We start from the raw sequence: 15874 nt of genomic DNA on the forward strand, positions 1-15874 counted from the left end.
TGCTCAAACCATTGGACCCCGCTCCCTTCGCAGAGCAGGAGATAGAACCCAGGAGTCCTGGCTCCCAGCCCCCCACCCTGCTCAAACCACTAGACTCCGCTCCCTTCCCAGAGCAGGGGATAGAACCCAGGAGTCCTGGCTGCCAGCCCCTCGCCCTGCTCAAACCATTGGACCCCGCTCCCTTCGCAGAGCAGGGGATAGAACCCAGGCGTCCTGGCTCCCAGCCCCCTGCCCTGCTCAAACCACTAGACTCCGCTCCCTTCCCAGAGCAGGGGATAGAACCCAGGAGTCCTGGCTCCCAGCCCCCCACCCTGCTCAAACCACTAGACTCCGCTCCCTTCCCAGAGCAGGGGATAGAACCCAGGCGTCCTGGCTCCCAGCCCCCTGCCCTGCTCAAACCACTAGACTCCGCTCCCTTCCCAGAGCAGGGGATAGAACCCAGGAGTCCTGGCTCCCAGCCCCCCACCCTGCTCAAACCACTAGACTCCGCTCCCTTCCCAGAGCAGGGGATAGAACCCAGGAGTCCTGGCTGCCAGCCCCTCGCCCTGCTCAAACCATTGGACCCTGCTCCCTTCGCAGAGCAGGGGATAGAACCCAGGCGTCCTGGCTCCCAGCCCCCTGCCCTGCTCAAACCACTAGACTCCGCTCCCTTCCCAGAGCAGGGGATAGAACCCAGGAGTCCTGGCTCCCAGCCCCCCACCCTGCTCAAACCACTGGACCCCGCTCCCTTCCCAAAGCCAGGGATAGACCCCAGGAGTCCTGGTTCTCATTGCCCCCTGCTCTAACTACTCCATCCCGCTCCCCTCCCACGCTTGGGACAGAACCCAGGAGTCCTGACTCCCAGCACCCCCACCCCCCGCTCTCACCCATTAGACCCCACTCCCCTCCCTGAGCTAGGAACCGAACCCGGGAGTCCTGCCCCTGCCGATGCTCCTCCTGCAGAAGAGCCCGGGTCCCTTGGCGTCGCCCTCCCTGGGGCCCCTGGCCGACCTGTGCGCCAACACCACCCAGCTGCGGGAAGACGGCAGCCCGGTGCTGAGCTCCTTGATGTTCTCGGCCGGCGTGGCCGGCAACGTGGTGGCGCTGGCCATCCTGGGCGTGCACCGCAAGGAGCTGCGCACCAAGTCCTCGGCCTTCTGCATCCTGGTGACCGGCCTGGCCGCCACCGACCTCCTGGGCACCTGCTTCCTCAGCCCCGTGGTCTTCGTCAGCTACGCCCACAACGCCTCCCTGCTGGGCCTGGCGGAGGGCGGCCGGAGCCTGTGCCAGCTCTTCGCCTTTGCCATGACCTTCTTCGGCCTGGCCTCCATGCTTATCCTCTGCGCCATGGCGGTGGAGCGGTGCCTGGCCATCAGCCACCCCTACTTCTACTCCCAGCACAACGGGCGCGGCTGGGCCAAGCTGGCCCTGCCGGCCGTCTACGCCTTCAGCGCCCTCTTCTGCTGCTTGCCCTTGCTGGGCGTGGGGCGGCACAAACAATACTGCCCCGGCACCTGGTGCTTCGTGGAGATGGCATCCGGCCGGCCGAGCAGCGCCGCCTTCTCGCTCACCTACGCCACCCTCATGGCCTTCCTCATCCTCGCCATCTTCCTCTGCAACGGCTCCGTCATCGTCAGCCTCTGCCAGATGTACCGCAAGCAGCGGGCCCGGCGCGGGTCCCTGGGGCCGGCCCAGCGCCGCGGGAAAAGCTGGCTCAGCCAAGGCGAGGAAGAGGTGGATCACCTGGTCCTGCTGGCCCTCATGACCATCATCTTCGTCATCTGCTCCCTGCCCCTCACGGTAAGTGCTTGCTCTGGGAATGGTGAGAGCAGCGGTGGGGGGGCTGGGAGCCAGGACTCCTGGGTTCTATCCCTGGCTCTGGGAAGGGAGTGGGGTCTAGTGGTTAGAGCAGGGTGGAAGGGGACCGTGAATCCTTGGGATCCTGGAGGGCACTGGGGAGTCCGACACCCTGGGTTGGGGAGGCTGTGTGTCATTAGGCTGAGGATGCCCCTAGGGGAGGTTGGGGAGTTGGGGAGAGCTCCTGGGCTGGGGTCCGGGGAGTGGGCTTGGGGAGGCCATGAGTGGCTGGCCAGCGACTCCTGGCCAGGGCAGAGGATCCTGGCTGGCTGTCCCAGTATTTGCCGAGGCACTCGCCGGGATCAGAGAAGCTGAGGCCCCTCATTGCACCAGCGCTGCTCAAGACTCGATCCCTTCCAGCCGGGCTGGCTGGGCCAGGCTCCAAGCTACTCCGGGCGCCCCATTGGAGCCGGGCTCAGGGATTGGACACAGGGCCAAGACAAACACAGCTGGGCCCAGTTCCCAGGCTCTGTTTGTCCGTGGGCCCAAGGTGCTGCTCGCCCCATCTCTTCTCTGCCCTCCTCCTGGCTTTTTCACATCACACTCCCTAGATAGGAACACTACCCCCCCTCCCCACCCCCGGCTGACCTGGGTGGTGGGGGGTGAGTCAGGGAGGCTCCTGGGGGGGTGGATCCATCAGGGAAATCTTTTGAGGTATTCCGTAGGCTCCTGGGGGTGTGTGTGGATCCATTGGAGGGGGGGTGGGGGGCGTTGTCAGGTTGTGTGTGTGTGTGCATGTGTGACAGGGATATCCTGTAGGCTCCTGGGCGGGAAGGGGAGTCTGTCAGGAGTGGGGTTGTCAGGAATTCGATAGGCGCCAGGAGGGGTAGGTCTGTCGGGGAGGGGTTGTCAGGGAAGTTCTAGATGCAGGGGGGAAGGGGTGCCTGTCTGTCAGGGAGGCTGTGGCCTCCCGGCTGCAGGGCCCCAGGGCTCTGGAGAGATGAATGAGGGGAACACCCTTGGGCTGACGGGAAAACTGAGCGGATGACCAGGGGAGACCTCTCAAGCCCATGGCCATCCCTCCCCGCAGCGTCTCGGGGTGCTGATGAATTCTGAGGGGCTGGGAGCTGAGCCCAGACTCGGGCCCTAGAGAAGAAGCAGCAGGTGCTGTAGACAGCAGGAAACTGGGGAGGGACCTTCATGGGCTCTTCATAAACCCAGGAATCCACCACCCCAGCACTGCAATGCAGCCACTTCTGGGGCGGGGCACGGTAGCTGGTTAACACTGTCATCTGTCCTTCTGCACACCCATCCATCCCTCTGTGTGTCACTACATTCATTTATCTAACTGCCTAGATATATCCTCCCCCATATACACCTCTCTGTCTGTCTGTCTCTTGCTAAGTGTGCTTGGCCACCAAGGTACAAACAGAGGGGATATGATGGATGGCTGATTGATAATACTGCGGATGGATGGATGGATGCCTTGAATAAAGATTTTTTGCATGTGTCTGCAGTTGAGGAGCTGTGTGAGAAGGCAGACCCATAAATAGAGACAGCCCAGGTTGCTTGAAGCAGGGAGCATCAGACCCATTGGAGTGTCCTCATTAGACTCCAGGGTTAACACCCAGTGAGCAAATTGATACTAGAGATGTTCACCCCTCTCGGAGCCAGCGGCTCAGGCTGCCTGCAGACTCAGGCAGACCTCACAGCTGCAAGTCACGCTATGGGAAGTTTTCTTTGTCACCCTGCAGGTGAAGGGTGGCTGGGCTGTGATCCTTCTAAGTGGCATGGGGCAGATGCCGTGGCTCTCTCCCATGTGAGGCCCTTAAGATGCAGCCACCTGCACTGACCACTTTGCTCCTGCTCCTTCTCTTTCCTGGGAATACAGGGCAGGGGCAGATTCCAGGCAGCTGAGACTCCCTGCTGCGTATCAGCAAAATGGCCGGAGATCAGGATTTACATCTTGGCATGAGCCTTTCTGGGGTGGTGGGGGTGATTCTTTGATCCGCAAGGGGAAAGGATCGGAGATTTCAGGTGCAAAAGAGGGGGGGGTGTTTAAAATCCAGCAGGGGGAAGGGGAAACCTGGAGTATTTTCCTGATCTGTTCTATTGAAATGTTACCGCAAACAGCTGTGGGCTTGGGGAGGAAAGTCCCATCTCCACTAAGAACCAAGCGGTTGCAAGAAGAAGTTTCCAGGGACGTCGGGATCTTGTGACACCAGCACAGCCGCCCCTGTGGGGCAGGTGTCCCGGGTGTTGGGGACCAGGCCTTTAGCTCGGGCCCCGCCGAGCTCATGCCACCTGCCAGGGTTTCCCAAGTGTGGCTGGGCTTAAATTCAGCTCCACTAGCCTCTCCCACAATGCAGTGCGTCTCTCTGGGGCTACGACCCCCAAATCCCTTGGGCCTGGGTGCAGCTGGGATCCCAGAATGCACCAGTGCAGCCCCTAGGGTGGAGGCCTGTGTGCTGGTTTGGGGGATGAGAGTCAGGGTCGGGAAAGTGTGTGTGTGTGTGGTGGAGAGGGTTGCTGTCCCCCTCCCAGCTCTTGAGGGGTGGAGGATACGGGCCTGATCCCCTCCTTAACTCCACCGATTTCAGTGGCCGCTCCTGTGGGGTGCTGAGGGGGCCCATATCAGGGTCACGCTCATGGGGGAGGCTGCAGGCCACCGTTGCACACTGGATCCAGGAGTGAGTGCTGGGGCCAGTGCCCTGGCATAGGCTCTCCTTGCCCACCGGATCTAGGGCTTCGAATCCTGCTGTGCTCCTCGTTTAACAATCAGAAAAGCAAATCCTGTGGGTGATTACGGGGCCAACAAGCTGCTTATTGTTCCCTGATTGTTAAACCAACATTGGGGCGGGAAGGCGAGGAGCCTGGTTGGCAGAGAGCTCCAAGGTGTGCGAGAGCAGCGTGCTGGTTAGAACAGCAGTTTCCAGCCTCGCTGGCCTGTCGCGACCCCGTACGTCGCTTTAGTGCAGAAATCACCTGGCAAAATGTTTCCTACATATACACGCAGTGCACTGGGCAGACCACAGCTGCAGCTCCTGCGGCTCCCGTCCCATGGAGCTGGCTGGGCTCGGCTGCCCGCTCTGGGCGTTGCAATCTCTGCACTGCTCAGGTTTGTGCCCAGCGGGCCCCCCTCCGATGGGGCCAGGTGGATCAAATTTGTGTGAGTGGCATTGTGAGCTTGCATATGGGGCCACAGTACCATTTGCTGCCCCCTGCCGTCATGACGGAGGGGTGGCTGGGCCATACTTCTGTGGCACTGTGCCCCTGTGCACCAGGCCGGAGCAAGGAGCTGAACCTAGCCAGCCTGCGGGTGGGGTGAGCTCCGCAAACAGCCCCACAGAGCCTTGTGACCCTTTTGATGTGTTCTGGGTCACGACCCATGGGTTGAGAAACTCTGGTCTAGTACATGCAGCACAGGTCTGGGTTCTGTCCTTAGCTCTGGGAGGGGAGTGGGGTCTAGGGGTTAGAGCAGGGAAGGCCAGGAGCCAGGACTCCTGGGTTCTATCCCCAGCTCAAGGAGAGAGTGAGGACTAGAGGTTAGAGTAGGGGGGCTGGGAGTCAGGACTCCTGGGTTCTGTTCCCGGCTCTGCTGGGTGGTTTTCGGCAGGTCACTTCCCCATGCCATGCCATGGCTCCCCCTATTTATGAAATGGAGATGGCAAGAGGAGTGGGGCCCCCGACCTTTACAAAGTGAGTGAGGGCTCTGGGCTGAGAAATGGCACGTTAGTACAAAGTACTACCCCATCCATGTTAGTTACAAAGTCCAACCCCATCCATGTGTCATAGCCCCAGTACTGCACCCAGCTGATGGTGATTTCCCCGTAACTCAGGTACCGGACATTTGGGCTTTAGAAGCTGGTCTGATCGGCTGCAGTGGCTCTGTAGCCAGGAAGGGCTGTGCGCTCGTTACAGGGTTTGCTGTGGTCCCGGTGGCTCATGGGACTCCAAGCCGCCTTGCGCAAACGCTGCCGTGGGGCGTCTCACTGAATGCGGCTCCCAACACGCTCACCGTCCTTCCAAACCCGCCCTGCTGTATTGTGCTTATGGCCCGCCTGGCGCTGACAGTGGCCCCACGCCATGTTTCCTTCACCTGTTTCAATATTGCCTTTCCTTCCTATCGCTTCCCCCGGCTGGCTCCTGGCGCTCTGCCAACACCTACAAGCCCACGGCGGGCCCGATCCCCAGCCTTAGCGCCTCTGGAGTTCTCTGAGCTATGTAGATTGACCCCGCTCTGGCCCAATAACTAATGGGATTGGGGCCTCTGCTCTGCCCGCCTTGGCATGTCGGGAACCCCCAATGTGCACGCATCTGCCTGTCTCTCCCATCTCTCCCAGCGTGATTCATCCTTTCCTCCTTGGGTTCACTTTTCCTCCCGGGGCTATAAATTACAGCCTCTCAACCATTCATTTTCTTGCCTTTCCAGGCTGAGCCTTTGAATAGAGAGGGCAAGGACCAGAGGGCCTGAGGCTGGTCACATCTAGGCCACCAGGGCCCTCCTTCCACGCCCGCGGGGTGAGCAATGGGGGAGCTGCACCCCTATTCTCCTTTTGCTCACACTGGGTGCAAACGAGGGGGTCACCCGCTGACCCCCGTGCAGTGATGCCCAACTAAAATCAGCCCCTCTGGTTTCTCCGGCCAGAGAATCCACTGAATGGCAGTCGGCAGCCAACTACACGGTTTTTAAAAACCCCCTTTCAGGTGTTTTTAACCAGACCTGAGTTTGCTAGGGGTGACTCTCCCCTGCCATCTGCATCTGGGCAAGGTGAGGGTCAAGAGCGAACCCCAGATTGGCTGGGCAGCATTTCACACTCGTTTTGCACTGGTTTGCAAGGTGCAGGGCGGAGAAGAAATACGCCCCCTGTGTGAGTGAGCGGGGGCATGCGTGTGCATGTGCGGGTGTGTTCGTGCAGCCTTGTGTGTGCGCGTGCATCTGGATGGGCAGGGGTGTACGTGTGTGCATGCATGCACGTGTGTGTTTGTGCATCCCCGTGTGTGTGCATGCATCTGGATGGGCGGGGGTGTACGTGTGCACATGCGTGCATCTGTATACGAGCAACTTAATTTGATTCCCTCCTTTCTGGTTGTTGTCCTTGCTTTGCTTCCGCCCCCCAGCGTGCACGTTGCATTCCCCTTGCACACTCGCGTTGGTGCAAGTGACGCTCCTGGCCACATGCACTGGCTTCTTCTCCCGTTCTGCAGCCTCTGGGCCTGATTCTGGTCTTACTCCCCGTTCTTCTGTATCACTCGAGTGTCACTGATTTCCTTGGGTTTTACCTTGGGGTGACTGAGAGCAGCAGCTGACGGAGGGAGGCTGAGATACCATTTCCTTTGCAGCCACGTTCTGCTCTGTTTCTCTTTCACCATCGATCACGTGGGGTGTCCATCTGCGCTCTCCCTGGGGCATGAATCACCCTCTTCCTTACAAAGGACATGAGCAGGCGTCAAGAGACCTGAACCTGCAACTCCGCTGGTTTCAGCGGAGTCATTCCTGAGCTGTGCTGCCGGGAGAAGAGAATTAGGCCTGCTGCTTTCAGTGCCTTGATTTCTGATTTACACTGGTCTATGTCCTTCGCCTTCAGTGGGCCGTTCTGGATTGACATGGGGCCTGTCCTGATTCCCGTTCACACCCTTTTGTGAGAGATCCGGGTTGTGGCCCTGTCCTTAAAAGAAAGAAACAAACAAAATCGCATGATCAAAAATCATGAAACTTTCACAGACAGTCCGGTTAGAACCTTCTCCCCCTCCCCCCCCAACCCCCGAACCAACAGCCCTTTTCTCACCACTTCTGTTCTTTCATCCTTAGATTTTCTTCTCATTTTTCCTCAGCCAGCGCCATGAGAATCGGTCAGTTTCAGGTCTCTCGAGAGTCCATTTCTGGCCAGTTTCTCCTCTGATGGCAAAGAAAGGGATGTTTATTTACAATCCGCCGCTTCTTAAGAAGGGAACTTGGCTGGGGACGGGTGGGAGCTGTCCGCCCATTGAATTTAACGAGGGGCCTGGCATTAAATTTAACAAGGATGCGTTAAGGAGGAGGAGGAGGGAGACAACGGGATATATGTTGGGGCATCTGGAGTCCTAGAGGCACTGCGACTGGAAGATCTAGGGTCTCTTCTGGACTTAAATGCTATGGAAGTCCTGTCCAGGCGCCCATCTCCTGCGAGTCCCGCTCAGCCCATATCTGCTGGTCAAGCTAGAGAGGAGCTTTTAGACAGAGTCAGCTGATCTTGGTGGCAGGACTCCACCTGATGGAGTCTCTGCCCATTGTTGCCTTCTGCTCCCTCCTCTGTCTGTCTCCCCCGTTATTCGTAGATTGTGGCGTAAATCTGGAACCAACGGGCCAGATCCCCAGCTGGGGTAAAGCAAGGCACCCTGGTGGTGAACGCCCCCAGAAGCCTTCCTGTCTCTCTCCCCACGGGCGAGCGGGGGAAGCTGCTGCCGTGCTGGGAGCCTGTGTGGACGGGGCCTGCAGATAAGGGCTGAGTTCTCCATTCAGTCCCTCTCCCCGGTTAGGGTTTACGGTTCCAGGGCAGTAATCTCCTTCCTCCCATGCCCCGGCCCCTCTCGCCCCTGTGATGAGGCTGTTTCCTCTCCTAGGATGTTGCCCTGAGTGATACGGATGCTTGCGTCTGCGAGCCATTTAGCACTCAATGTTCCCAGCAGGCCGGGATCTGGGACTCCCCCCCCGCCCCCCACACTCAACCCCCTCCCCCCTTTCAGTTGAGTGGCATTTTTTGAAGACTAGTCAGTTACCTCCCCAGGGAACACCCTCCGGCCTGCCTGGGATCGAATTTATCCTGTGTCCGCCCCCATGCCGCTCCATGGAGCGACTCTGGATTCACCCCAGGGTGGGCGAGGGGGTCTCCCTGCAGCCGGGTCGGCCTTCCCGGGCAGCCTGACACAAACAATAACCAGGGGCTGTACAAGGGATGGTTTTCAAAGGCGCCCTTTGAGGCACAAAGTGTCGTTAGCAAGTGCCGGGGATCGTTTCCACTCTTTTCCCCTGGCGATAGCCACCAGTCCCATAGAGACCCTGGCTACCCCCCTCCCCCGCCCCCCCAGTGGCTGGGTCCTTGTTGCTGTGGGGGACCCCACTCGATAGGAGAGGAGGGTAGAATCTTTGGGGCACCCCCTGGATGGGCCTGGGGGGGAGCGTGGTGCAGCCGGGCAGGCGCTGGGGAATCACGGCATGGCCCAGCCCCAGTTTGCATGAGTGGTCTCAGTGGAAACCGAGGGGGCTGGGCCTGGGGACCAGTCCTCGGGCCCAGCCGGGGTGCTCCCCACAGGGCAGGAAGCGCTGACGGCGCAGGGAGCTATTCGTGGCTGAGTGGAGGGGCCCGGCAGGGGGTGATCCTGCCAGGGCTGGGGCGGGCACTGACAGCACAGGGGTGCAGAGGGTCCCCAGCAAGTGCCTCCCCTCCGTGCTGGCTGCCCAGCGGGGGGGAGCAGCCCTGGGTGCACTCATATGGGCTCTCGCCCAGCGCCGGGGCATGGCTGCCAGCACACCTGGGGGATGCTCCTGGCTCTGGGGAGGAGTGGGGGGATGCTTCTTTCCATCCTTCCCTCCCCCCCGCCCCTCCCAGCACCGGGGCTTTAAGAGTCCAGCTTGATTAATACGCACCTGGGAGAGGCCATGAATAAAGAGGGGGGAGGGGAAAGTGCAAGGGGCCGAGGGGTAACTTCCCCTGGGCTTAGGTTATCCCATCGTTGTCTGCTAGGGGGCTGTCTGCTTGGGGGCTAGCTGGTGTCGGGGACGGGATACTGGGCTCTGTGGCCCCTCCCCTGATCCAGCAAGGGTGGGGCACAGAAGTGTGTAGCCTTGGGAGGCAGCCTCACCACTGGCCTTGCGGTGGGGGGGGGGTGTTACAGCTCCCCGTGCCTCAGTTTCCCTGCCTGCTTCTCACTGGGTGCTTTGTGGGCAGATGCTGCCCACATTTGTCCACTCATTGACACTATCTGCTTCCGCTCCTGGGCGCCCCGGGGCCCCAGCTCCCCCTTCTCAGCTGATCCTGTTGCCATTAATCCTGGCTAACCCAGAGTGTTCATCACAATTATCTGCTAACAGCTGTCCAAGGCCCCCCCCCCGCCCGGGTTACACATGAGGATCTATCCACCACCAGCGAGGGCAGCTGTTGCCCAATGTGTGTGTGTGTGTGTGTGCGGGGGGGTTATGCAGACAGAGCCCAGGTCTCCTGGCCCCCTTCCAAGTGCAGAGCCTGACATGTCCCGTCCCCCCCTTCACCCCACGTCTGCTGGAAGGAGGATAATGTCGGGAGCTGGGCTGAGGTGTGAATGGGCCCCCTGAGGCTGGACCCTGCTCTGGGGGGGCCCCGTGGGTGAGGAGCAGGGAGCCTGTGTGTACTCCAGCACCGAGAGGCTAGGATGGGCCAGAAATAGCCTCCAGTGAAGGGGTGGGGTATCAAGGCCGCTCCACGGGCTGGAAACAGCAGCCAGGCACAAGGGTCAGGAGCGGGATAGTCGGCTCATTGGACCCGGGCTCTGATCATTGACAGACCCAAAGCAGCGGGCGGCCTCCCCTGCCCCATCTGTGACTTGGGGCCACACGACAAACGGGCCCACGTTAAACGGATTCAAAGCCTGCAGAGGGGTCGCCAAATGGAACTGTCCGTGGGACGTTTCCAGTGGGGTCCCGCAGGGATCAGTTCCTGGCCCCTCGCTGCTTAACTTGGTTATCAATGGCCTGAAATAAACCATGAAATCCTCCCTGATAAAGTTTGCAGAGGGCACCCAAATGGGGGTCACAGGCACAGAGCGATCTGGGTCACTGGGCGCAGGCTGACAATACGGGTTTTAACCTAGATAAATGTGACTGTATCGATCTGGGAACAGAGAATGTCAGCCGCACTTATGGGGGGGGACCACTCTCTCCTGGGAAGCAGCAACTCTTAAAAACATTTGGGGGTCATGGTGGAGAACCAGCAGCACGGGAATCCCAGTGTGGCGCCGGGGCCGAAAGATTTAATGCGATCGTGGGGTGTATGAACAGGGGAGTAGCGGGTAGGAGCAGAGAGGTGATTCCCCCCCGCCCCCCCCCCGCCTCATCACATGCAGCTAGAGAGCAGAGAGCCTAAGCACACAGGCACTCACGGGGGGCAGCAGCTGGGGACACTCCTGACACTGCCCCCTGGTGGCTCTGAGAAAAGGGGGGGCTGGTAGCCAGGATTCCTGGGTGCTATCCCCAGCTCCAGGGAGGGGAGCGGGGTCTAGTGGTTAGAGCTGAGGGGCTGGGAGCCAGGACTCCTGGGTTCTATCCCTGGCTCAGGGAGGGGAGCAGGGTCTAGTGGTTAGAGCAGGGGGGCTGGGAGCCAGGACTCCTGGGTTTTATCCCCAGCTCCAGGGGGCTTAAAAGGTCCCAGAGCTGAATACCCCCCCACAGGGCCCCGAAAGGCCCCTGGCCCACCCTGCTTTGCATCCCCTCCCCAGCTCCATCCCACCTTGTAGCCTCTTCTAACATCATCCTCCCCGCACCCCCACGGGCAGTGGCTGTAACCTCCCCTCTCCCCCCAGATCCGTGCCTACATCGGTGGCCTGGCCCCGGACGGCTACGAGAAGGGCGACATGGTAGCCTTTCGCTTCAGCGCCCTCAACCCCATCCTGGACCCCTGGATCTTCATCCTGTTCCGTAAGGCCGTCTTCCGGAGCCTACGCACGCTGCTGTGCTGGCCCTGGGCCGGGCGCCGGAGCCCGGAGTCCTGCAGGCTGGACAGCGTCCCCTTCCAGGCCAACTTCTCCTGCTGAGACCTGGGGCCCGGGCACCATGCGGGCACCGAGCACCAGCCACGGGCCCCGCCGTGGGCACCACGGACACCTCCAGGAGCCCTGCCACGGGCCCTGCTGTGGGCACCACGACATCGCCGGGCAAGGGGGCCCAGTGGGCACCTGGGACTCTCCGTCCCCAACCCCACCCACCTGCTACAGAGGATGAAGAGGAGACCCAGGGCACCCGGCTAGGTGGGGCCGTGACTGGAGGAGCGGTGGCGGTGCGAGACAGGACAGAGCATGAGCTAAGGGGGCCAAGTGGGGGAGACGCCCTTCCCAGTGTGGGGCAGAGGGACCTGGGGGGAGAGGCGTGGATGCCCCCCAGATAGGGTATAAAGGACGTTTCATACCCCCCCAGGGACTAGAAGATGGAAGCTGGTGCTGGAGGCCAAGCACCCTGGTGGGGGGGATACCAGGTCATGGGGAAAAGGGGGGATTTTGATCCCGACTCTGATTCCCCCCCATACCCTGGGCATGATCGAAATGGGGGGTGGAGAGGGGCATAGGGATTACATGGCTGGGTGTGGCTGGGCTATATGCACCCCCCCCTTGTGGGAATGGCACAGTCTGGCCTCTGGCTCGTTAATGGCACTCGCAATTAAATGCCTCCATCCTCCTTATTAAAGATAATTTAACAGAGGCGCTTCCCAGTCGTCAATTTGTATTAGAGTGTGTGGGAGTGGGGAGCATTGGCAGAGCTGTGGGGGAAGCCCAGGGCTGGGATAACATGGGGGGCTGGGGTTGGGATTAAGGGGCGTCGGCAGAGCTGTCGGGGGGAGGAGCCCAGGGCTGAGATAACATGGGGGGGCTGTGGGTCGGGAGTGAGGGTGGTCGGCAGAGCGCTGTGTGGGGGGGAGCCCAGGGCTGGGATAACGTGGGGGGGCGGGGGTTGGGAGTGAGGGCGGTCGGCAGAGCTCTGTGTGGGGGGGAGCCTAGGGCTGGGATAACATGGGGGGGCTGTGGATTGGGATTGAGGAGCATCATCAGAGCTACATGTCTGGATGCCATGTGGTGGCCTGGGGGTTGTTTGTGCCCCCAATTGCCTCAGTTTCCCTGCCCCATTCCTCCCCTTCCTCTGCCTCCTGTGCCCATTCTGCCCTCTGCCTGGTGCCCCGACGCCCCGGCTTGTTCCTGTCCTGTCTGGCTCTGCTCCCCGCTGGGATCCGGGTGCCGGAGCTGACGCCACAGCCCACTGAGCCCAATGTAAATAGTTCCTTTGCTGAATTAATCCCCCTCTAGCCTCCACCACGCAGCTGCCGGCTAATCCCCCCCATCTAAATATTTGCAGCGCTGTCCCACGGCGGGCAGAGTCCCAAAACCTACTGGCCCATGGCCCCCTCCCACTCCCAGTGGTGGAGGCAGCCCCCCCTTCCCTCCCCCCCCAGGGCTGGTGGATCTGCAACAGGGGGGCTGATCCTTGGGCTGGGGGTCTGGCTTAGCGAGTGTGGTCACTGGGAGCTGCCCCGTAGCACCTGTGGCCTTTGGGGGTTGGGGGGGGGGCAGAGAACGCAGAGCCCATCAGCCGCCCCCTCTTCCCTGGGCGGTGGGCTCAGGCTGGTGCAAAGATCTGCCACGCCCATGCACGGCCCGCCTCGCCCTCTCCTGGGCTGCTCAGCCCCACACAGCAGCTGTTCCCCGCCCCCCGCCCCCACCCCCGGCCTGTGGCTTGTCTGGTCTCACTGAGATCTCAAGCCACTTGTTCAGGGGTGGGATGGAGGGGGCCGCGCTTTGATCTGTGTTTGAAGAAGTGCCATGCAAATGTGAGGTCACCGGACGGAGCAAATCACTGCCTAGGAATTTGGGTGGGTCACAGCATCACTCAGCATGGACAGAACCCAGCCTCTGCCCTGCTTCCCCCCACCCCCCGGCCAGGAGGCAAAGGGGAATCTCCGTTAGCAGAAAGCTGTAGAGGGGTCTGTGACACACAGGAGCAGTTCTGATTGTACCCAGGAGAGGGAGAAGCACACATGCAACCACCCCCAATACACTGTAGTAATCAATATAGGAAATAATAACACATGGCCCATTAACACCTTCCCTCCCCACCTCCCACTTGTTCTGCCTCAGTTACCATGCAGCGCCTGGCGCGACGGGGCCCTGATCTCGGTCACTGTGTGTCTGGGCAGCGCCCGGTGCGACGGGGCCCTGATCTCGGTCACTGCGTCTCTGGGCAGCGCCCGGCCCGACGGGGCCCCGATCTCGGTCACGGTGTGTCTGGGCAGCGCCCGGCCCCACGGGGCCCTGATCTCGGTCACTGCGTCTCTGGGCAGCGCCCGGCGTGACGGGGCCCTGATCTCAGCCGATTTGTGGTTCTGCAGAGCCTGGCACAAATCAGGGCCTTTAGTTGTGACTGTAATAAATAAATAAATAAAATTAATTAAAGGCACCCGGTGTCAGATGCTTCAAATATCCAGTCTATAAAGAACTTTTATGAGGACTTTGGTATTTCGGCATGTGTTGTGTTTGGAAAAATGAATGAAAACTATAAATAATAAGAATAAAAACGTCTCTAAAGCCTGGGACAGCCGGAGTGCATGTCCCAGGGCCGGAAGGTCTCATTGCATCCCTGACACTGAAGTAGCTACACCCAACTGACCTTCCCGCCGCACTCGTAGCGTTAAAACCCCTCACTCTTGGCGGAAGAACTTCCTGCTGCTTCGGGACGGTCCGATCGTGGCGGAGTCGAGGGTCAGAGCGCCGCAGGCCAGAAGTGACCCCCTGATCGTTGGGTGCGTCCCCAGGCATGAAACGCCACCCAAATGTCAAACCCAAGGACTTTAGCTAGCGCAAAACCTTTCAGTTCTCAGAACTGCAAAAGAAGTTTGGCTCCTAAGTGCCATAGAAAGCAGTTGCCTCTGAATACCTCCGCAGATCTGGGCCGCAGACAGAGACCGGGAGAGGCCGAGGTGCGGGGTGGACGCTGGGCTTTGTGAGCAGGTGAAGGCTGGTTAAAAGGAGACCCGGACCCGTGATAACGTGAGATTAATCGCCGCTCCCACTAGATTCCTCTTGGAAAGCTGCAGAAAAGAGGCAGGCCTGGGGCGGGGGGGCACTGCATTCACCCCCTCACCCCAGTGCATGGGGGCACCAAGGGAAATTATGCAGCTGAGATGCCTTTAATAATTGGATACGATGCCAATAGACCCGTATTAATGCCAGGGGTTCCTTATCTCCCCCTGCCGGTTGGGCTGTGAACAGGTTTCCAGTTTAATGGAGTTAGATTTTGTTGTCAAATGCCATGTATAGGAGAGTGGGTGCACAGAAATCAGGTGGGATCCTTTTTAACTAGTTTATGAGTCTTCTGGGGGCGCTCACCGGCTTGCAGAAGCCGCGAGAAGCTAGCGAGAGCGGCCATGTGTGTGTGGACGGCTGTGGGTGTGCCCGGCAGGTTGTTAGATTATTCCGTAGGCATTCTCGCTCATTTCTCCCCCCAGCAAAACACCTGCAGATTTGGGTCGGCTGAAAGATTTCATTCTTTCTTGCAACGTTGCGTTGTTTGGCTGAATTGCTCTCGTCGAAAAAAACTCTTGAACCAAAGCGAATAACATTCCGAAAAAAATCAAAATGTTTTGAGGTCTTTTGAGCATTTAGCTTTAAAAAAACATTTTTTTTTTTGGCTTCTAAATGACTTTTTGGTTCCAAATGGCCGTTAGTTTTAGTTAGAAAATGTAACAAAAAATGTTTTAAAAAAATGCTCAAAATCTAACGGTGCCAGTTCATTTGACCCCAAAGCTGACCACCGATAAAGTTTGAGGATGACACAAAAATCGGGGACGTGGTAAACAGTGACGAGGACGAGTCACTGATACAGAGTGATCCGGATCGCTAGCGAAGCTGGGTGCAAGCAAACAACCTGTGTTTAATATCGCTAAATGTAGACATCTAGGAACAACAAACACAGGCTGTACTTAGTGGATGGGGGACTGTCTCCTGGGAAGCAGCGAGTCTGAAAAACATCAGGGGGTCCTGGTGGATAATCAGCTGAACAGGAGCTCCCAGTGTGATGCTGGGGCCGAAAGAGCCTACGCGATCCTGGGCTGTATAAACAGGGGAATCTCGAGGAGGAATGGAGAGGTTATTTTACCTCTGTGTTTGTCGCTGGAGTGACTGCTGCTGGGATCCTGTGTCCAGTTCTGGTGGCCACAATTCAGGAAGGATTTTGATCAATAGGAGAGGGGTCAGAGAAGAGCCACAAAGAGTCAAGTCAGGGGTGACTGGTTCCCCGCCTAGCCGCACCGACGTAGGGAACAAATATTTAGTAGTGGGCTCTTCAGCCTAGCAGAGGAAGGTCTAACATGATCCGATGGCTGGA

The 15874-nt window shown here is 59.3% G+C and overlaps 1 protein-coding gene across 1 annotated transcript; it reads left to right on the plus strand.

Annotated features, from left to right (window-relative positions):
* The first annotated feature begins 416 nt into the window (after nucleotides 1-416).
* PTGIR (prostaglandin I2 receptor) lies at nucleotides 417-12201 on the plus strand. The gene is made up of 2 exons (XM_007069071.4): nucleotides 417-1779; nucleotides 11311-12201. The coding sequence occupies exons 1-2, from the start codon at nucleotides 928-930 to the stop codon at nucleotides 11539-11541; spliced, it is 1083 nt and encodes a 360-aa protein (XP_007069133.1). The 5' UTR covers nucleotides 417-927; the 3' UTR covers nucleotides 11542-12201.
* Nucleotides 12202-15874: the final 3673 nt, after the last annotated feature.

This window comes from Chelonia mydas, chromosome 23, assembly GCF_015237465.2.
Source record: "Chelonia mydas isolate rCheMyd1 chromosome 23, rCheMyd1.pri.v2, whole genome shotgun sequence".
NCBI classification, from domain to species: Eukaryota; Metazoa; Chordata; order Testudines; family Cheloniidae; genus Chelonia; species Chelonia mydas.

Coding starts and splice junctions, on each gene's coding strand:
- PTGIR (XM_007069071.4), top strand. CDS start 928: ATGCTCCTCCTGCAGAAGAGCCCGGGTCCCTTGGCGTCGCCCTCCCTG. Junction 1,780..11,310: donor TCTGCTCCCTGCCCCTCACG/GTAAGTGCTTGC, acceptor CTCTCCCCCCAG/ATCCGTGCCTACATCGGTGG.